The sequence below is a fragment of the Strix uralensis genome, chromosome 1 (genome assembly GCF_047716275.1).
Source record: "Strix uralensis isolate ZFMK-TIS-50842 chromosome 1, bStrUra1, whole genome shotgun sequence".
Taxonomy (NCBI): Eukaryota; Metazoa; Chordata; class Aves; order Strigiformes; family Strigidae; genus Strix; species Strix uralensis.
In genome coordinates this window covers 54,829,280-54,852,397 of record NC_133972.1, presented here as the reverse complement: position 1 = coordinate 54,852,397, position 23,118 = coordinate 54,829,280, and the positions used below count along the sequence as shown (strand labels likewise).

The 23,118-nt window shown below is 39.7% G+C and overlaps 1 protein-coding gene across 17 annotated transcripts in view; it reads right to left on the bottom strand.

Moving 5' to 3' along the window:
* The window catches only part of SVIL (supervillin), a 146,770-nt gene that overhangs the window by 35,906 nt on the left and 87,746 nt on the right, over positions 1-23,118 (bottom strand). For 8 of the 17 annotated variants that reach the window (XM_074867015.1, XM_074867043.1, XM_074866936.1 and 5 more), the window contains 11 exons: positions 15,958-16,041; positions 13,050-13,937; positions 12,546-12,716; positions 11,885-11,919; positions 10,710-10,771; positions 10,205-10,344; positions 9,368-9,463; positions 7,862-8,114; positions 6,331-6,354; positions 4,665-5,235; positions 2,936-3,155 (listed from right to left, as the gene is read on the bottom strand). In XM_074867015.1, the coding sequence (XP_074723116.1) occupies positions 2,936-3,155; positions 4,665-5,235; positions 6,331-6,354; positions 7,862-8,114; positions 9,368-9,463; positions 10,205-10,344; positions 10,710-10,771; positions 11,885-11,919; positions 12,546-12,716; positions 13,050-13,937; positions 15,958-16,041 (2,544 nt within the window). The remainder of the gene's footprint in view (positions 1-2,935; positions 3,156-4,664; positions 5,236-6,330; positions 6,355-7,861; positions 8,115-9,367; positions 9,464-10,204; positions 10,345-10,709; positions 10,772-11,884; positions 11,920-12,545; positions 12,717-13,049; positions 13,938-15,957; positions 16,042-23,118) is intronic. The other 9 variants (XM_074866955.1, XM_074867072.1, XM_074866982.1 and 6 more) reach the window with 8 other exon arrangements.

The window sequence follows — 23,118 nt, the reverse complement described above, 5'->3', positions numbered from 1 at the left end:
AACCAACCAGTTTTACTCTTTCCTTGAAAGAAAAAACCTTTTTATATATCTGTCCATCTTTGACAGCTTGCTCTGTGTCCTTCTTTCACCTGCTGAAATAGAACATCTGCCATCAAGATAGAATGACTGTCATCCCAGAGGTGTCAGGACGGCTTCAAAGCAAAAACTTTCATAGCTGAAGACAAAATGTTGGATTAATACTGAAGGAAAATAGAAACAAGATTTGAACAATAGTTTTGCCTAAACAAGGAGCATTGTATGAAAGGCCTTGGCAAAAGTCCTTGCAAAAAATGTCAAAAATGACACATCTTTCTTCTGTGGCAATATTTTAGTATCTTAGCCGCTATTGTTATCCTTGAGACAGATTAAACTGGACACAGGCTTGGCTTTCACATGTACTCCATTGGCTGCACTTGACCAGTTCTTTTTAGCTAAATCATACATTCTGGAGGCCAATATGAGATAAGTAACTACAAAAATGAAGCCGACTGCTAAAGAGTGCATAAATCCACTATAGTGGGGACTAGTCTGCATAAGAAAGTCTTGTTCTGGCGTCCATACATCAAAAAACGTTGAAAATTAACATTAGGCTGGGCTCTTCCTCAGAAGGAATGAATGATGGTAAGAGGTCCACCAGAAATTAGATATCCGTAGTTTTTTTAAGTGGTGATTGTGGCATGCAGCTGACTTATAAAGCAGAGCTGATAGGGTGGCCTTCTAACAACTTTGGTCTCCATAAATGCGCAAAGACAGGTAGTTACACGCAATTGATGCTCCATTTGAAATCCTCCAAGACTTTCCTCTTCCTGAAGACAATTAAAAAAGGGTTTCCACCACTCATATATAACACATCAGTGGATTGGTCCTGTCTGCTTAAAACAAAACTCAGCCAAAACCACTAAAAGATATGAGCCTTCGTTCCTTCTCATCTCCAGGATGCGTCTTTGTCAAAGAAAAGAGGATAGGTGTCTTTTCTTTCTTGAAAAATTGTGATTTTCATTCTTCCATATAATATAGGTAATTCTGAAAATGCCAGGCATGCACTCACTCCACAAGGATAATATTAGTTCAGTGAAATAAGTCTTTGTGGAAAATCACTTTCATCCAGACGAGCATGCATGCATCCTGCCCAAATATCATTCATTACATCTGTGGAAAAGCTGTTCTTCCATAAGGTGAAAGAATGTCTAACACAGCCAGAAAAGTCCACTGGATGGGAAGATGAAGTTAGTGAATGTAAAAGGAAAAAAACAAAAATCTGAAGTATAATACTTAATCTTTAGCAGAAATGTTCTTTGAGGTTTATGAATACTTGGCATCAGCTATAGCCAAGCAAAAGAAAATGACTGGTTGTAGTTTTTTAATTCTGGGCCAAGAAATAGACTACTGTGGTGTTTTGGAAGGCTAGAACGTTTTGATACCATCTCTGCCATTTACAGACATTTGTGGAATCAGAATATATAAATTCCTGATAAGACAGCAGGTATTCTTTTGTCAGCTTTGGGACCGACTAGGCAGTCTTGGAGGCCTAACGAAAGCAATTCCAGATTGTGAGTGTGACTGATAGTTTTTAACATCAGTTCCTCAAGAGATCAACTCAACCGAAGCATTGAATTTAGGACTGAAACAGCTGCTAATACTTGGATCTTCCCTTCCCTCCAACCTCTTTTTCCCCACCAGGATCAGGGAAGGCAGATCATTTACTACCTATAAACCAGATGTTACTGGTCTTAAAACTTATCTGCCCAGACAGTTGACATATTTACAGACAGGGGATGAGGGGGATGAAGGTTGCTTTAAACAAAACAACAGTAAACTGAAAAAGATAAGTACATCCCTCAGAAGGGGGACTAAGACTGCACAGCTGTTGTAGCTGCCCCTGCACCCCCTCTTTATGTTAAGGGATAACAGGGAGTGGGGATGCTCTGTAAATGAGGATGACTCACATACCTCCTAGAAATACATGAATTTAAGAAGCATGCTTTGGAATCATGTTGTTTTTTTTAAAAAAAAAAAAAGATTAGAAGTTCCTAATACCACACCCACCTTACCAAGTGAGGGAATACTTTTACACAGTGAAAGTTTAATCAAGCAACTATTTTCATTTGTTGGTTCTGCTTTCACTGCAGAAAAAATGAAGTAAAAATAGGCCTATTTGTCAACCTGAAGCAAATAACTGTAATTTTACTCATTGGACTGCTACCAGATATTTTTACAGTCTGGGGCTGAGTTTATACTCCCAAAGTTTTAACCAAATGAGAATGACTTTTACAAGTACTACAACAGCTATTGGAGCTCCAGCATGAAGTCCTACTGTCCACATAAGCACAGAACACTTAATGTTTTGTTTCAGATCAGAACAATCTTGGGTTGGCAAAAATATTTCTAATACTCCCAAAAACCTGTCCAACGTATCATCCTTTTAAAATCCCTACACTAAGTTCTCAGAAGTTAAAATGGCAACCATGTATTTCTGAAGTAGAAAGGGAAACATCATAGAGTCTATCCCTGACTCCCTGTACTCAGCTTATTTAAGAGATTCTCACAGACCAACAAAAAAAGGCTAATTAAAAAAAAAAAAAAATCACATCATACCTGTTGTAACTGGGAGCAGAACCTGGGGAAGTATATTGAGTATATCAGTATAAATGTAACTAGAACATGTATTTTTACAACTTTCATTTTTTGAACTACTTATTGATTATTTAGGCGGCTCTTTCAAAATCAGATTATCACATTCTCTTGAACGGTAATTCTCATTCACCACCATCTGCTTTACAAGCATGTCAAGCAGATTAGCTGCATGTTTCTGCTGTTAGTATTCGACATGTAATAAAGCCTAATAATCAATGCTTAGCTTTTTCAGAAACAGGTTTAAAGCTTCTTTTTATACCATCAGTCTAATAACTGCATAAAAAAAGTGACATTTAAGTACCTTTCCTTAATTGACATCGTTTTGCTGGAATTATCAAGGACATCCTCAGTTGTTTGTGTTCTGTTTTCTCCAGCAGAAAACATCTCACAGGAATTCTTATAAAATTTGCCTTCCAATTGTTCAGAGAGCTCCTGCAGTCTACAGGATGCCACAGCTGCAGTTTGTGAAACTGTCCTCATTGCTGATGTACCGGTGAGTTCAGAAGTAGGTTCAGTGTGGTCTGCCCATTCAAAAGAGAAGTGCTGAATTAGACTTAGTGCTATTTCAAACATATTTTACATTACTAACACTGAAGCAGCAAATCTGGTTTTTAACATTCAAATCACATGCTATTCTAACAGAGAAAAAATTTCTGGCTAAGCTACAGTAAAAAGACTAATCGTGCAATATTATATGCTGCATAGACTAGCCATTTGTGACTGAAGTTCATATGAAGTCACACAATATCATGTTCAATACACAACTTTAAACTTCACATAGATGGGGCATAAACTGCTGCTCCTGTCATCATACCAACAGGAAAACAAATGGACAGATGAAAGCGAGAGGGGAACAAAGAGTAGGGGAACAGAAGCATACAAAATTTAAATAAGAAGTCAACTTATTGAAAAAGCAGTTTAATTCGTAAGTAGTATACTAGGAGGATATTTAATAGCTTAATAAAGGTATTATTTTCTAGAAGAGTGTTGGGGGCTTTTTTGGTTTTGTTTTTTCAAGCAGCAATTAAACCACAGGAAAAACTGCCTTGATGAAAGATAAATGCACCATTACAGCTATCCTTAAGGAAATATAAGTGATCTTCATTTTTCTGTTTGAAATTTTATGAGAACAACACCCCTCTGACCCATGACTGCTCCTGTTTTATCCCAGTCTCTGTCTCCCCTGCAGTCACTGAAAGTTAATTTGATAGAACAGACACTGCTTTTGAGGAATACAAGCAGAACTATACCCTCCTCCCTACACCTGTTCAAAGACCATTAAATTCAAAATAAATTAACTTCACAGGATGAAGACAAAAATGCTTCTAGCACTACAGGGTACTGTGGTCCTGTACCTCATCATAATGAAACAGAAAACTAATACAACAGCCTTCTAAATTCAACAGAATTGAAGGCTTTATGCAATGACCAAATTGACTGATTATTTCCAAAGCACTTTATTTAAAAATGGGCGAGTTTACTTACCAAGTTTGAATTATGCTGTGCATATAGAAGTGTAATTGCTCTGAGAATTACTTGGTTTATATTTTGTTACCACATTGAAGAGAAAATAATAGTAGTTTTGCAAAATTAGTTATCTGAAAATTATCCACTACTAGCTATATACGTAGATATGTAGTTAATACATAACTATATATGCACAAGGAGGCAACAATTAAGAGCAGACACTTGACCCAGAGCAGCATGTTTAGTTTGTTCAGCACTTTGGAGGGCAGGGGCAAAGGCAGAAGAGGAAAGGATAAATCTTAGCTTCAGTATATAATACCACTTCTTTTGAAGCAAGAAAATCTGAATAAAATTGAGTCATCTTTAAAGGCTGAAGAATTGGAAGAATAATAAAGAGAAAACGGTATTTGTAAAGCTTAGGATTTCACAGATACTTCTCTACTTTTAAGCAGTGTTAAAAAAAAGAAACATAACCAGCCTTGATAATGCTTGAAAAGTTTAAAACTAGAGAAACACCACCATTTGCTAAATGAGACTACACCAATAGCAAGCATATACTGCACCTCTTTGCAAAGTCTTGCTTTTCAAAACACTTCCCAAATCCATCTTTTCTTCAAAGGACTGGCCGCCTTTGACTTCCCATTTACCTTGCATGCCAGTATCGATTTCCTTCTGTTCAAGAGGCTGAAAAAGTGCCTGTGAACTAAACAGTTCCATGCTGCCCTTCCTCAGGAAGCCGTATGTTGTCTCTTTATGGTAGTCTCCTGTTTTTTCAGGAACGGGATGTGTGGTTTCTTCCTCAAAGGAGCTGTACTTTGTAATTTCATTAGCTTCATGTACTAAAAACCTCTTTCTCTCTTCTTCAAGTTTCTTTGATGCTCTTTTGCTTTCTAGCGCTTCCACTGAGGGCTGCCACTGTTCTGACATGTGTGTGCGTTTTCCTGAAGAGTCCGAGTTTTCTGCTGAAGAGTGGAATCTCAGATCAGCTCTAGCGGCAGCACTCACACTTCCATCAGTAGCTGGCTTTGTATGCAGGTCTCCAGCATACAACGGAGAAAGGGCAGATGCCATTGTTGAAACCGATGTTGCAACTGTAGTTGACAGGGGAGTAATTTTTCCACTTTCATTTTGTACCTATGAACAAAAAAAGAGAACAAAAACACACAAAAAGCCCCAAACCATAAAAGCTCTGAAATCATCAATTCCTGAAAACAGTCTAATCACCATAGTTCTTCAGAGATGTGCTTCCGTATGAAAACAGTGCTCTATAAATATAGACTAGAAAGACATAAAGAGAGCAACAATGCCCCCATAATTTGGCTGCAGATGGATTATTCTACCCAGGGAAGAAATGACTGCATGTGAACAGCTACATCTTTAGTAATAAAGGGTGTATGTGTAGCATGCAACATGACATTGTGTCAGGGCTCCATGAAAAGGCTCATACTGGCATGGTACTGTGCAGCACTGGGGAAAGAAATTAGTTCAGGTTCCAGATGCTGGATGACATGCCATGTGCCCAGGCTAATCAACTCTGCATCTCAGCAGGACTAATTAGCTTTGGCACAGCTCTGCTCTGATATGGTTATGCAGTTTCCAGCTCTGGAGCTAGCTCAGCGCCAGAGAGAGAGACTCTGCTCCGTGCTGTCCTACATAGGGCAGACATTCCTGATGCTTCCGTCACATAAATCACTTTCACACAGGACTGTCCATCTAAGACTTTCTCAAATATAAACATTGGCTGTCATGTACATCTCTGAGCAAAGTATTTGAATCCAAGAAGCATATCAAGAAAACCTCCAAATTTGCTTTGCCAGCCTTGACAGTGAAAAAATTATCTTTTCTACTCTTCTAAAATAGTAATTTTATAAAGTTTTCCTAGAGAAAGTTAAGATGCAAAATTTTTCTGAAATGCAGAGCTTGGCTTTGTCTTTTCCAAAGAAGACAAAAACCTATGAAGAGACTGACAAACATGTCTTCATACACATCAGGAGAAGCTTTTTGTTTGGCTTTTTTTGTTGTTTTCTTAAACTGCAGGACTAGTGAACAGCATGCAAAAGGAATAGACAAAATCACACCAGTAGGAGGCAATCAACTGAAAACTTAAAATGCACATGCGCATTCCATAAAGCATGGACAACACAGTCATTCATTAAACAAATCGGAAAGCAGAGCAAAGACTACTATGCTAGCTCAAAGATTGCAAAGAAAGATTAAGAAAATAGTTACCAGTTTACTCTTTTTCCATTGCATCTATCAGAATTAGAAATTTAGAGGAGATCAGCAAAGGGATTTCAGCTTGAATTACAAGATATTTACTTTTTCAATTATATATTTTGGTATGGTAACCTCTAGTTATCTATTTGGATACCTTTCTTTTGCTTCTTCCTAGAAAAACTAACTGCATCTCAAAACATCCCAACACTCCAAAATGAACAGTTCACTATAGAAAGCCTTTTTGAAAATACACTCCCATTGAACTTGGTTCAGTCAATTCTGGTTTCTTTTGCTAGGTTCAGAAAGAGATGACAAAACATTTTTCCTCTGCATATCCTTGCTTGAAGAGCAAGTTTGTTTTGTAAAAGTCTGACAGACTAACCTGACTGTCTCTTCTTTTTCATCTGCTTCAGCCCATTTCTGTTGATCACCTTCCTGGCCCCCAAACAACTTAGTGACACCATCATTAAAGAGGCCAGGCTGTGACAATGGTTGGCATGTGGAAAATGAATGGAAAGAGGACTATGCAAGGTCTGAAAATCTTGCTAAAATAAAACTGCCAAACTTTTACTGCTATTTTATGCCTAAGTAGGCATGAAGTACAACTGTACATCTGTACAGCTTTGAACCAATACAGTTATGGAAATCCTGCCTTCTCACTATTCTATTATTATAATATGAAAAATGTATAATCGTGAATGAAGCATATAGAAAGAGAAGGGTAGGAAGTTTCTAACACTCAGATTGATCCAAATCCCTAGAAATGACATGCATAGGAGTTATGCTTCACATTTCTTTTAAAGCTGTAATACTAACGGATTGATGTTTCTGCTACTGTGAACATCAGCTCTGAATGACCACTGCTGGGCCATCTTATGCTCAAACTTCACTAAAAAGGCATTCCTCTGCAGTTCCAATTACATGAAGGATTCCAGAACAGGAAGCCCAATTCCACTGCACATATTACATAATTCCATTTTGACCATGACTTTCTGAATTTCGAAAGTATTCTGCTTTTAAGAAGAAAAAAAAAAAAAAAAAAAAGAGTAAAAATCAATGCCCCTCTCCCAGAGAAAAATGACAGAATATGTCCTGACTAATAACGGAAATATATAGTGCTTTCAGGAAAGAGTCTGAAAGTTGTACATGACAAAGCTCCAAAATTCCCTGAAAATACATCTAAAAGACAATGATATGTGTCACAGTTTTTACACCTTTGCCCAGGAATTGACTATTAGAAGACATGTAATATTCTATCGGAAAAGACAGACACTGTGAAAGGTACAGCATGCACTAATCAGAGAGATGACATACACTTGATTTACTTAAAAAAGAAAAACACAACAATGAAGTTGGACATTTTAGAGGATGTTGTTCCTCAATGTCAGAAGACTGCTTCCTGACAAGGTTTTTCCTGCGAGCGTGTCATGACCCCAGTGTGTAGCTCAGAGCAAAGAAAAGCCCAGCTGTTATGGTATCTTACACTGAAGCTGTTTTCTTCAAGAAAAAGAAACAAATGCAAAAGAGCTAAGATCACACTTACCTGCTCAACTTCTCCAAGAGTGACTGGCTGAGTCTGGTAGCGAGCATTCATTCTCCTGTGCCTAATATCTCCTCGACTCCTTGTGGAGATGGCTCTGGATACTGGTTGAGATAATTTGTTAAACAAAGCCATCTTTTCTGCCAAACTTAAGGTGGAAGAATCTGGTTCATCAGACTGATCTTGCCCCATGGCCTCTTTGGCTGCTCTTATCTCTTCTTTAGCTAAAATTTTTTGGTGTGCTGATGCCTGCAAGCTGAAGAAACAGAACTGGAAATGAGTTTTGAAGAAGCCATTATGAAGTTTTCAAATCTCAACCTGATAGAAGCAGAACTGCACATGAAGCACAATAGCCAATGTAATATAGCAGCCTAAGTGGTTATGCAGTGGTTCAACATTGGCATGATGAATTCTAATTCAATAGCTGAAGATTTAAAATAAGTTAAATTTTCATTCACAAATTCATTTGATTAGGACACAACAAATTTTTAAAAGGGGAACTCAAGATTGAAGAGAAACTTTTCGGAGAAATCTCTTTATACAGAATACAGAGCTACAGAGAGACATTCAAGATGCCTGCTGTAGAACAAATACGGGTCCTACAGTGCAATTTACATAACTCAATTTTATTAGAAATAATTTGTGGAGCATATATGATTAAAAGACTTATTTAAACTCCAGGTTAGTGCTGCTTTCAAGTTAGCATATATTGTAATGGCTTTTATAATTTGAAGTGGAACAGAATTCAGATTGTCTTTTGTTTTGAGTTATCTGGGGTAACTCAACAAAAAAGTTACTTTTAAATGGAGTATACTCCATTAATTTTGAAGATTGTTTGACCAATGCTGAAGGCGGGCACATTCATTCATAAAAGCTGTGACTGCATTTGTCTCTACAATAATATATTTTATTCACCTCTACAATAATATATTTTATTCACCTTCAGTCACATTTACCAAATTTGTATTATTCCCTTTTTCTTTTTTCCTGTTGTGGTCTGGTCTCTGCTAAAATTCTCCCATTCAGAACATGTAAACAGTATTCTGCAACTTTACCTATAGGTGGTGCAATTTCTTATCTTTCTTTTAGTTTTGCAAGCTAAAAAACCATTTATGTAGAGACAGACAAAGAGGATATGTACTGCTTGTGAAATCAGGCACCCAGCTTTGGTATTTTCATCTCAAGATGACATTACTGTATAAAAAAAAAGTACAAGAGCAAAGAGGGTTCTGCTAGATTTGCTCACATGCAAATTAATTTCTTTCACAAGAAGAATATGCTTCTAGAACAGGTAAATGTGGTTAGAAAGATCCTGAAAACAAGATGCTTGACAAAATAAAGCTGCATTGTTTTACCATGCAAACATAAATGAAGTTGACAACTGTTTTAAATATTCCTGAAACGAGTATTGACTTGACACATTGAAAAGGCATTCAAGACTTTAAAGACGCATCTGCTATTGAGGAATCTTGTGCTCCATGTAACATGCATGTTTATCCCCCCCAGTACCTGATAGGTTGTACAGTGCTCTTAACTACAGTGGGACTAGGTACTCTTGTCACTACTGTGTGGGTATTCACAGAACGTGAAGCAGGGGTAGATTCACTTTAAAGAATTGCCAAGGAGGGAAAATTCACAGGGAGAGAGAAGAAAAAAGCATTAAGAAAAGCAATACATTAAGTGTTAACTACAGAAAAGACCAAAACCAAACAAAAACAAAACAGAAAAAAACAAACAGCAATGATTTTTAATTAACTAGTTATCTGCTGCGACCTTTGCAAAATAACCTCAAATACTTTGAAAGAACTAAAAACCTAGAGGAGCAAACATGTTGTCCCTTGAAGTTACTCATTACCCAGAGCTATCTTTCAGTAGATATTAGATATTAGGTGAATGTTCATTCACCTTTGTTTAATCTTCCCCCTAAATGACTTTTCTTTCAGGAAAATTTCATGATGTATGACCAGAGTGCAAGAAATGTATTTCCAAAAATATTTCAGAGTGTAAAAGGTTTTCCCCAATACAAATATATTCCATAAGAAATTGTGCAGATTTCCCTCAGCTCAAAGTATCTTTTTTATTTGAGTTACAAACCAATGCTATGATTAATCCCATTTACCTAATCTACAGGTTCATAAAATTTCTGGCAAATTACAGCTCTTACAAGTTATGCATTATTAGTCCCTCTACTTTTAAAAAGGAACTTCAATATAGTTTCCCCTGTGGTTCTCAAGAAAACTAACCCTTAACAATAAATGTTTTCCTTGCTACAAAGTTGTAAATACCACATATATGGAACTTATTCCCAGATTTAAAAGCAGGAACCAACATATGTACAAGACTTACGTAGCTGCAATGACCACTTCCTCACTGGTAATTGGTTGTGTGTGCGATCTATCCTGCAAACGCCGCAGTCTTCTCTCTACTGCTGAACTTCTTGTAGGTGGCTTAGGAATATTTTTCATTTCAAATGATTTTTCCATTTCCTAAGAGGACATATGTCATAATTAAAACCGTGGAAGAAAAGTTCTAAAACAGCACTTTCTTTTTAGCTTTCTTGCCTGTAAAGTAGTAAATTTCCCAAATGACCATCTCTGAATTAGAAGCAGGATGTAATTGCACAGTAAGCACCATGGAGTTAAAACTAACTACACGTCTCTAAATGATGTTCTTAAAGAAAGCTTTAGAGCAACAGGTCTACTGTGTAGGTAGGTGAGATGAAGTAAAAAAAGTTATGTAGCTTGGACTTGGTTAACTGCCTTACACTTCATTCTAATACACTTTGAATTCTTCAGCATCTTGTATATGAAATGTTTAACTCAGCCTTTTATTAAGAAAATGTAATACTTACTCTAAAAAGAAGCCTCTTTGCAGCTACGCTTAGTTTGGCTCGGTCATCCAATTTTTCTTCATCTACACAAAGGAAAAAAAAAAAAGGAGGGTGAATGTAATGAGTCAAGGTCATATTAAGTGCAAGGGTTTTTTTGACTAAATGATTTCTGAACTCCTTAAGAATTATGTTTTACTAAGACAAGAAGCACCACCAGCAAATAAATTGGCTGTTACTCCCTTTTAACAAAAGACTTATCATAAACCAAATTGTGTAAACTTTACTTGTATTTATATGTATTGCATCAGAGGAAAATTCTTAACAGGATTTGAGAACAAAAGACGTGTCTTCAGTCAGTTCATGTGCTATCATGTTACCATGTAACCTTTTATAAATAGTCCATCTTATTATATTAGCCTATGATAATGCATGGACTAAGAAAATAATTAGACTGAAAGACTGTCTTAAGGGTCAGTATTCATCCTGCTGTATAAAACATCTATTTTATGCTACCTGACCATACAAGATGGTCTCTCGTGGAAGCTGGTCATTTTAATTACCACCTTGTGTCCCCATTTTCAGAGGCTCAACTGGTATCCTTAGGAGCTGAAATCAGCATCATCCAGATCCAAGAGCCAGCATCTCAAAGCTGCAGAGAATATCAGCTTTCAAATAGCATAAGGCATTAGATCTAAATTTAGCTACTCATGAGATTACCTACTTAATTTGTACCAGACTTGCCGAGAGTGACAAGAGGGAAACAGAAGCAAGATGGCCCACTGAATTATAGAACTTAATAACCAGCATCTTGCAACTTCCTTAGCTAGAAAACATGTTACCAATATCAGTTTTACACTATAGTAAAGGCTTTTTTAGTCCTCGACCACTGATTAAAATGTGTATTTTTTTCCACTAAGTAGCTTATTTATTGTCTAGATCAGAAAAAAAAAAAAAACCCTGTGTGAAAAAGCATCAAGCCATTCCCCATCTTGCCTCCCATACTAAGTTCGATATCCATAGACAGACTTTTGGACTTAAATGAATCTGAAATCAAAACTGTAGTAGACATGGCCCAAGTACTTCAAATATATTATATGTAATGATAGTTATTTTCAAGTGGACTTTGTTTGCATTATCAAATAGTTCTTCAGTTAAAACGAAACACATCTGCTCCCATTTCTTCCTTCGAAACGTACCTTCAGCAGTTGGTATTTCTGCACTCAAAATTGACCTAGTGAAAAATCATCAAACAGAAAGAAGTTAGTTGGAAATGAGACATCAAAAATTAAATTCAAACTCCATCTGAAGTAGCAGGACCTCAAAAGTCTTAAGAGTAGGAAAACTTTATCTCATTTTCAAGTTTCAACAGTTTCCACTTTGACATCCTTTAACAAAGCAGAAAGGCAAGCAATTGCAGCCAAACTTAAATACAGTAAAGGAAAATGGTTTCCAGTTCATCTTGCAGAAGATAAAAGTCTAAGATTTGCTGTCAGCTCTTTTAACATAAAATATATAGGTTTGGTTGTTTACAAAAAAAGTAAATGATAAAGCAGAGTAGATGGAAAGGAAACTATATAAAACCAAAAGCATTTATCATTAGACAGAACCAGACAGCTATAATACTTTATGATGATTCACTGTTCACCATTTTACGTGGGGGGGGATTTGCAACGAATTGGTTTTGTTGGCAGTGCTTTGATTTTTATTTTATAATAAGCTATAAGAAACACTTGATTGTTTTTAAAGAGAAACAATAACCTTGCAAAATGTTTATTTATTAAATGAACAAAGTCTCTTCACAAGCCTGTTCATGTCTACCTGCACCAGAATGCTACACAGAGCTACGTACGTGCCTACCTATCTGTCTCCTTTCGTTCTGCTGACGTTATAGGTTGAGTTTTAAATCTCTCAGAAGTCTTTCTATTTTCACCAGGAGAAAAATAGCGCCTCGGCCTTCGTGGCCCTCTTTCACGGTCACCACTGGCAGACAAAGCGCTACCTGCCGTTGACATCTCAAACCGAGATTCACTTTTAAACCACACGACAGAAAGCACATAGAAAAGAAAATAGAAGATAGAAGTAATGCATAGATGTAAGCATCTCGAACAATTCACTAGAGATCACTCTGCATGCTCCTCCGGTAACATGCGCAGACGTACACATTCCAGCTACCCCACATCACAACTTGCACTAGCAAGCAGAAGCACAAAAGCGGGATTCAAACCATCTCAGCCTCCAGTACACACTGGTGAGAGCTAAGCTGTGTGCTTTAAGTGCCGAACACAACTGCTGTTGAGTGTGTGTAATCTTTGCCAAGGACGTGCAAGTTTCACACAAAAATACGTCTGAAATGTCACCTACAGTTCTGTTTTCTTGTTGGCATTAGCAGTCTCCAGAAAGACACTACGGAGCTGGGCAACAGAGACTTTTGTGTCAACCATGCCAATCTCACCGTTTGGTGCATTTGCTTCCGTGCTCTCCTTACTTTTAAAAGCTTCTAGCTTAGGAGCCACAGTATAGTCCGACATTGAGCGAGTCAGGACTTTATGCTTTGCTGTCGAAACTTTCCGAACAGGAGCTTTTGCCTTGGCAGGCTGCGATACAGACCCACTCTGTATGTACATAACAGCTTCACTCCTTTCTAAGTTCTCAGGGGTCTTAAACTGCTGCTCCGGAGCCTGCCTCTTATTGCACTCCAGCTCTCTCTGAACTTCCGAGTTAACTTTCAGCTTGCTTGTGAAAGAGGAATTCCCCACAGGGCTATCCAATTCTCCTCCTCCAAAGAGGCCTTCATGGTTCTTCCCTTGCTTGCGAATCTCAGATGGCAGAATTGGTCTGCGGCCTTCGGAAGCCTGATCACCCTTCAAAGAATCTTCTTCATCAGGCTTTGCTCCATGACCAAGTGCCTCTTTCTTTTCACCCTCTGATGCAGTGGCTGCTGGCGATTTTGTTAAGAGGCTAACATTGTCTGGCAGGAGGAGGCTGCCAACAGAGATATTTGCTGGTTCTTCTGTTGCCATCAGCTGAGCTGTGTGAGCAATGCCAGCAGGCTGAATATAGCCATGTATTGGTTGGCGGACTGAACTGACGGGCTCATTTATAACCCTATCAAAGGCAGGCGTTTCTGTCTGAAGAGGCATGTAGTGGGCTGGCACTGGATGGGATTTTCTCTGAGATACTGTGTCTGTGACAAGTTCAGGGCTTCCACGAGCACTTTCCTCTTTCACCAGTTTCTCTCTAACTTTTACTCTTTAAGAAAGAAAAAGGATTAAAGCTGTGAACAGCAATAGCCAATCTGGGAAGGAACAGAGACACCTACCGTAGGTACAGACACCAACATTGGATTAAAATAAAAAGCAATCAATACATAAAAGACAGCAATCCTATGATGCAACCCCTTCCTCTCCCCCCGAATCTTAGCAACAACATTGCTCAAAAACATTCAAGTGATACACAGGCCCTTGAACATGCATGACTCCTGAGAAGGTAACTGAGCAAGCTCTGAAAATGTACAGCATGTTCCCAGAAGGTCACAACTGCTTTTGTCAAACAGCACATACCCATAGTCTCGAACAAACAAGATGATCAAAACTGCTTTTTATATTATTAAAGTGTTGGGTTCAGCCTGAAATTGCAAATTCCATTGGCAATCATGTACATAGTCAGATTTGGAAGATGTCTAAACACTGGGCAGTTTACGACATATCAAGATGCTGTTGCGTTAGGGAAAGGGATGAAAAACCACGTTATCTCCACCTAGCTCTTCAGATGTTTTCCCAGAGACTTTTTTAGTTGTGCTTTTATGTATCATATAAGACATCCCAAACGTTACACGTAGTGTAACCTGTTTCAGTAAGTGACCAAAAAAAGTGTTGAACGTGCAAGCCTTAAAGCCCAAAGTGAAACTATGGCATGGCTGTTGCTCTTCAGAGGGCTTGCAGGGGAGGAAAACATTTAAAAACCCCAAACTCAAACCAGACATTTGATTTTAAACATTTCATTGCCTTCTAACATGCAAAACTTACAGGAACATTCCCAAAAGTTACCTTACTTCAGTGTATTTTCTGGGAACACCTCTAGACTTGTGTAACATCCATGCAAAACAAGAGTCATGTTCTACCTTAGACACTTAATGCAACTGCATTAACGGAAGGCAAGCATGTGCAGGTGGAGGCAGCCTTTGCTCTATGACTACAACTGCAGGTAAGCTCTCCAGCAGTTTTACAGCCACGCCGAGTGTTCAGACAGCTTACAGGTTGAGTGTTTGTAAATATCACACACAGTATTAAAAATGAAAGCCCTCTATTTCCTTCCCTCCCAAATGGATATAAAAATATTATTTTAATCCTGAGGAAGGAGAGAAACTCAAGTACAACTGGAGACTAGCCCTTTATTTGAAAGTAGATAATCCAGCTCAAAGTGTGTGCAATTCCAGGCTTGCTATCAACAGACTTTTTGGAGCTTACGTTATTTAAAAAAACAAGCAAAATTTAGGAAAAAAGGCAAATGAATGCCTGAGGTAATAATTTGGATATCCAAAGTTATCTGAAACACCAACCTTTCTAATATTTTGGTGTTTCTTATCTCTGAGAATTGCTGCCCTTATCAGGGTAACTTCTCAAAGTTGCTTAAGCACAGAAAGTCTGTTCAGTCTGAAAAAGTGATTCTTTAAGCTACATGTAACAAGCATTCTCCAGAACATCCACAGTGATGTTAGTACTGGGTTATAAGAATTACTTTTATCAGGAACATGGGAAAGATTCTTCCTGCAATCCTTCTCACGGTGAGCTAACTGTATGTTACTAAACTGGGAGAAAGCAGCTGCTTGTAGCTCTGATCAAGGTCTTGCTTTACTTTTCAGTATTTTTTTTTTTTTACTTCTTTTGTACCATTCTCCTTTGAAATTCAAGGAATTAATTGTAGGGTATGCTAAGGTGTGTGGCATAAAAATCTGCTGGTTTGCAGAGTACAAAGTAGGATAAAATAAGAAGTTATAAAAATTAGTGGAAGGCAGAGTGACAGTAGCTATGGAAGAAGCTAGGGGCATTCGGACTTCTTCATCAAAATACCAGTTGGTCATAAATTACAATTAAAGCAGATGCTTCAGAAAAGTTTCAACAGCTGTTTATCCACAAGAAATTACACTTTCTAACTTGCTGCTGCTGCTAAGGGAAAATTAAAGGCAAGTGTTAAATGAAGAGAGAGTAAAGAGAAAGAACAGGGAGGTTCGTAGTCTGATTGTTAGTCACACAACTACATTTTATGATACCTGGAGGGCCAGCTGATAAGTGAAGGTGTGTCCCCTTCCGAATCTTTCTGAAGAAACCATTCAGGTTTTGCCTTCCCTGCACTACTACAGAAAACAGAACTTCAGGTAATTTTTGAGATCTCAACATATGCTCTCATTGTTTCTCCCAAACTTCCCTCCCCACCCCTTCTTTTTGTTTTCTAATTACTCAATTACAAAAGACTGTTCATGAAAATAAAGGCACATCACATCAGTCAAATTGAAAGGTGATAAACTGTGAAAAAAACTATCATATTCATTCCATAAACATCTGAAAAGTGTTCTGAATGTTAAATATTCTGCAAAAGTAACTTTACTAAGTATACATTGTCCAGGATTTGAGAAGTGAAAGCAACTACACAATCTTATTTTTGCCATTTGCTATTGCAGGTCAGGTTGAAGGGTTTATGTAACGACACATGGAAAAGTTGCTAAAACTATTCCTTTACTTTGTGGTTTAAAGTGGTAAAGACTGCTGCATCCAAAGCAAAGTTAAATGTTCAATTTAATGAAGTTAGAAATTCAGATGGTTATATCGTACTTCCTAAGAAATTCTCAGACGCATCTGGAACCCCTCTCTCCTCTTGTATTCCTGTATTACTAAAGCTTCTGAAATGCAAACCCAGTGAGCTCAAGAAAAACATGCTGTGTCACTGGGTGACAGGGGAAAGGAAAAGCTTAAAAACAAAGTAACCCCCAATTTGATCTTGTCTTGACTTTATTCTGTTTCATTTTGGAGTCGAAAGCATAAAAAGAAACAAAAGCACTGCAAACTTTTCAAAGCCCTGCAGGAAAGGGTGTTTGCATACTACCTACACACAGTTTCTCAAACACCTTCCTAACGCCCACCTCCATCTATAGTCCCTCAGCAACAGTAGATCACATCAAATACTTTTAACCTTGCAAACACAGACTGTCCGGCCACACCAGCGTTTACAAACTCCCTGGAGGTGACAAGCATCCAGGCTGCTTTCCATTACCTACAGCTACATCTGGAAGAACTCCTCATATTGCAGTAGAGCCATTTGGGATGAAAATCCCAAATTAAGCTTCAGGTCATCTATTTCAATATTTCTTAGCTGGTCTTTCAAATAAAAATAGTTGAAAAAGGTCAAATCAACAACTGTTCTGAAGATGACAGTGCATTTACTGGAAATAAGTTTAAAGTTGAGAACTCACCTACAGTTGTCACCTTATCCAAATCAAGCTTAGAACAAAGTCAAACACCGACTGTGAAAACACCTTTTGTTTTTCTAAATGTTTTTGAATTCCTAAAGGAACTGACCAAATAAGAGGTAAAAACCTTTCACAGGAGCTGACCCGGTAGCTGGAATTGCTTTGAAGGAAACAAACTTCCTTCTGTCTCTTAATGTGTACTTTGGCACATTTTTATAGTGGGCATGACCCAAGCAGCAATTATTTGTACTTGATCATTCATCCTTTGAAGAGAGCAGTCAGAAGAACACAAGCCATGTTTTGAATTTAGAGTTAATCAGCTACTTCAGCAGCCAAATGCATACAATGTCAAATGATACCTTCTCAGCACTTTGTTGCCTTCTCAGTGATGGACAATAGGATTAATTATTAAATCTTCTTAGGACCGAAGGCACAAAGCTTTTATATGTACTCCAAAGCAAGCTGCATTTATTTTCCAATTTGAGCTCAGCAAATTTAAATTTAACAAAAACAATTTTGCCAACTATATAATGTGGAACTGACTTCAAAACTGCAGTCACCTGGAAAGCTGGCTTAGCCCTTATTATGCTTGTGGAAATGGCCTCATAGGAGACTGCCACACAGTAATTTTAAACCGACTGCATGGAAATAGGCAATGACTTCTTTACCACTCAGAAACAGGGACAAGAGTTTCTGAGAGGTTACTCTTAAATCTCTGAACATCACACCAGTGAGTACACACTGGCACTGGAAGTTGTCAGGGGTACTAAAATGAAGAATGGGTTCTTGGCAATTTGGCCTTTAAAATACCACCTACTGCCTACACACGTAATCAAACAAGAGACCAAATCCTAAATTTAAACTCAGCTGCTCTAAGAGCTACACCACATCTTGGTGGATGAAGATTTCCTTCAAAAGATAAGACAGACAGTTTTACACAAATACTGACCCAAGCCTCATCCAGAAAGAATCTGAAATTAGTGATAATGCAGTCAGCAATTTGTATTAAGTTATGACTTATTCCTGCTGCTTTTGCCCTGGTCTCTCATTTGTTAGTATAGGACTACTGCAGAGCAGAGAAGTAAAAACGTCTGGAACTGTCCTAACATCAGAACCCACCTGAAAATGGATCTTAACATTTCATTATCTGGAAACTGAGAAAAACTAAGTCTCAAATAAAGGAAGACCTTGCAGAAGGGGCCTGTCTCCAGTGCTTGCCAAACACAGCCAATCCCTTAAGGTTTCACACAGCATTAGACCTCATAAGGACCTATAAGTTAACAAATGAAAAAGTATGCCTCCATTAAAAACACTGTTTCCTTAATCATTTCTTTTCTGCCCAAACTTGTAGCATCTTTTATTATTAAAAAAGGAGGTAATGTCAGAAGTGGCAGCTTTAAAAAGAAACAGCTGGAATTTGTGAATGATTTGACAATGCATTCAGCCTGCTCAGTCTGAACTTGTAACTGGTTTATAGAGCTGCATTAGAAACACCACACTTGTTAGCAAAAGATGAAAGAGCTTTATACGGAGACCTGACTTCTCCACAGTAAAGGCTAATCTGTGAACAAGAAGATTCAGGCGTCTCTCTATAGCCAGCATGCTGCTTCACCAGGGCAACTGCCATCCCACCAATGCTGCGTGCAGCACAGCTTCTCCCGAGCTGGAAGAGATAACAACCTAGAAGGTATTTCATTGTTCAGTGGTTCATTGGTTTCCCCTCACAGAAACAGGGACCAGGATTGCTTTATAAGAGTAAAGAAAGTAAAACCCCTTTTTACACTGCAGCAGACACTTTTGGCTATGAAGTTTGATGGGCTATTCTCTTTGCTTTCTTAAGGCTGAAAACTTTGTCCCCTCTTTCACCTTATAAAACAAAGCAAACAAGCTGCCAATGGCCCACTGCTCCAATATCCCTCCCTATCAGTAACTGGATTAGTCAAGAGATTTATCTCCACAGAATCACAGAATCATCTAGGTTGGAAAAGACCTTGAAGATCATCCAGTCCAACCATCAACCCAACATCAACAGTTCCCAACCACACCATATCCCCAAGCGCTATGTCAACCCAACTCTTAAACACCTCCAGGGATGGGGACTCCACCACCTCCCTGGGCAGCCCATTCCAACGCCTAACCACCCGTTCTGTAAAGAAATGCTTCCTAATATCTAGTCTAAACCTTCCCTGGCGCAACTTGAGGCCATTCCCTCTTGTCCTATCGCTTATTACTTCGTTAAAGAGACTCATCCCCAGTTCTCTGCAACCTCCTTTCAGGTAGTTGCAGAGGGCGATGAGGTCTCCCCTCAGCCTCCTCTTCTACAGACTAAACACCCCCAGTTCCCTCAGCCGCTCCTCGTACGACATGTGCTCCAGACCCTTCACCAGCTTCGTTGCCCTTCTCTGGACACCCGCGAGTAATTCAATGTCCTTTTTGTAGTGAGGGGTCCAAAACTGAACACAGTAATCAAGGTGTGGCCTCACCAGTGCCGAGTACAGGGGTAAGATCACTTCCCTGTCCCTGCTGGCCACGCTATTTCTGATGCAAGCCAGGATGCCATGGGCCTTCTTGGCCACCTGGGCACACTGCTGGCTCATGTTCAGCCGGCTGTCAATCAACACCCCCAGGTCCCTCTCTGACTGACAGCTCTCCAGCCACTCCTCTCCAAGCCTGTAGCGCTGCTGGGGGTTGTTGTGGCTGAAGTGCAGCACCCGGCATTTGGCCTTATTGAAACTCCTACAGTTGGCCTTAACCCATTGCTCCAGCCTGTCCAGATCTCTCTGCAGAGCCTCCCTACCCTCGAGCAGATCAACACTCCCACCCAACTTGGTGTCATCTGCAAACCTACTGAGGGTGCACTCGATCCCCTCGTCTAGATCATCAATAAAGATGTTTAACAGGAGTGGCCCCAAAACCAAGCCCTGGGGGACACCACTTGTGACCGGCCGCCAACCGGATTTAACTCCGTTCACCACAACTCTCTGGGCCCAGCCATCCAGACGGTTTTCTACCCAGCAAAGCGTGTGCCCATCTAAGCTGCAAGCAGCCAGTTTCACCCGGAGAATGCTATGGGAAACGGTGTCAAAGGCCTTACTAAAGTCAAGGTAGAAAACATCCACAGCCTTTCCCTCATCCAATAAGCAGGTCGCCCTGTTGTAGAAGGAGATCAGGTTTGTCAAGCAGGACCTGCCTTTCATAAACCCACGCTGACTGGGCTCGATCATCTGGTTGTCCCGCACGTGTTGTATGATGGTACTCAGGATGAGCTGCTCCATCAGCTTCCCGGGCACCGACGTCAAGCTGACAGGCCTGTAATTTCCCGGATCATCCTTCCGACCCTTCTTATAGATGGGCATCACGTTGGCCAATTTCCAATCTGTCGGGACCTCCCCAGTCAGCCAGGACTGCTGGTAAATGATGGAAAGCGGCTTGGCGAGCACCCCAGCCAGCTCCTTCAGCACCCTCGGGTGTATCCCATCCGGTCCCATAGACTTGTGAATGTCTATGTGATGCAGCAGGTCACTGACTATCTCCTCCTGGATTGTGGGGGGGTCGTTCTCCCAGTCTCTGTCTTCTGGCTGAGGAAGCTGGATTCCCTCAGTACAACTAGTCTTGTTATGAAAGACTGAGGCAAAGATGGCATTAAGCACCTCAGCCTTTTCCTCATCACTTGTTACCATGTTTCCTCCTGCATCTAGCAGGGGATGGAGGCTCTCCCTGGTCTTTCTTTTGCTGCTCACATACTTATAGAAACATTTCTTGTTATCCTTGATTGCTGAAGCCAGAGTAATTTCCAGCTGGGCTTTAGACCTCCTGATTTTCGCCCTGCATAGCCTCACAGCATCTTTGTAATCACTGTGAGTCACTAGCCCCTTCTTCCAAAAGTGGTAAACTCTCCTTTTCTCCCTGAGTTGCACCCAAAGCTCCCTGTTCAGCCAGGGTGGTCTTCTCTGTCGCTGGCTTCTCTTACAGCACCTGGGGACCACCTGCTCCTGAGCCATTAACATTTCCTTCTTGAAGAGTGTCCAGCCTTCCTGGACCCCTATACCCTTCAGGACCATCTCCCAAGGGATCCTGTCAAGCAGGTGTCTAAACAAGACAAAGTCAGCCCTTTGGAAGTCCAGGATGTCAGTTCTGCTGCCCCCTCTCCTGGCCTCTCTAAGAATAGAGAACTCTATTATTTCATGATCGCTGTGCCCTAGTCAGCCTCCAACCGCCACATCATCCACCAGTCCTTATCTGTTCACAAAGAGGAGATCCAGCAGGGCACCTTCACTCACCAGCTGCGTCAGGAAGTTACCTGCCACGTGCATTCCAGGAATCTCCAGGACTGGTCTCGCTCTGCTGTGTTTTATTTCCAGCAGATGTCTGGGAAGTTAAAAGTCTCCCACAAGAACAAGGGCAAGCAATCGTGAGATTTCTCCTAAATGCCTGTAGAATATTTCATCCACCTCTCTGTCCTGGTTGGGTGGCCTATAGTAGACTCCTACTACAACATCTGCCCTGTTCGCCTTCCCCCTGATTCTAACGCAAAGACACTCCACCCTGTCTTCACTGCACTTGTACTCAAAGCAATCATAACAGTCCCTAACATACAGCACCACCCCATCACCTCTCCTTCCTTGCCTTTCCCTCCTAAAGAGCTTGTAGCCATCAACTGGCACACTCCAGTCATGGGAGACATCCCACCATGTTTCTGTAATAGCCACTACATCATAATTTTCCTGTTTCATCATGGCTTCAAGCTCCTCCTGTTTGTTACCCATGCTGTGTGCACTGGTATACATGCACTTCAGATGGGCTGATGTTTTGCCCCCTTCCCCCTTCAAATCTAGTTTAAAGCTCTGCCAATGAACCCAGCTAACTCCTGCCCCAAGATCCTTTTCCCCCTCTGGGACAGGTGCATCCTATTTAATGCCAAAAGGTCTGGCATCTTGTATACCAACCCATGATTGAAAAATCCCAAGCCCTGACAGTAACACCGGTCTTGGAGCCACAAGTTCATCTGTTGAGTTCTCCGGTATTCTTCTTCATCCATCCCCACAACTGAAGGGATGGAGGAGAACACAATTTGTGCCCCCGACCCCTTAATCATTTTCCCCAAGGACCTGAAATCTCTCTTCATTGCTTTAGGCCTTCTCCTGGTAATGTCATCGCTACCTATCTGAAAAACTGAAAAAATGATCCAATTGATCATTTGAAGATAAGGGATAATATTTTGTAGTATTTGTGTTGAGACTGCTTCAGAGGCAAGTTTTTTGGAGCCTGGAATAACCTAGTCAGCTCAGGGAGTTTCGGTACATCTTTGGTCTCAGTTGTACGGATGACCCTGTGATGACTATTTTCCTTACCGTAGTAGCAGAACTGTAAGCTTAAAACATAAACTAAATAGAAGATGGTTCTTCCTAAGTATGTTGGCTTATTTTCCCTCTGATGGCTTTTTTGAAATTACAGTATTCCTTTAAAATTTTGGCTTAATTGGAAGAGCCCAATGATAGCTCATATAGCCATACACCCATGCAAAAGAAGGTGAGCAAATATAGAAGTTACCTGAATAAGAAAAGCTATGAAAAAAATAGTAAGAGACTATTACTGGTGTGTCCTATGCAATAAAGTGAAACAAAAAAGAAGGATAAGTACATTTGAGCAGTTTACAGTCACTGGAAATAGATGACTTAATCAATCCACCAGGTGGTTAACAGCTGACATGGAAGATTGCTTCCTCATTCAAACTTTAAAGTATGTTTATGAGAGTTAATAAGAAAGGCCACAACAAATAGGAAACAAGTTTTGTGACTTTGATGGGAAGGATAAACAAGTCCAGCCAACATAACTTGTGTCTGAACCTACTGCAAAAAATGCCAAAAAGTAAACAGTTCTGTTTATGTCAGTTCATTTCAGTTTTTTTAGAAACAGTCAGCATAGCTCAGCATGATGCAGATGTGTTTACAGTTAAGTTCTCATTAC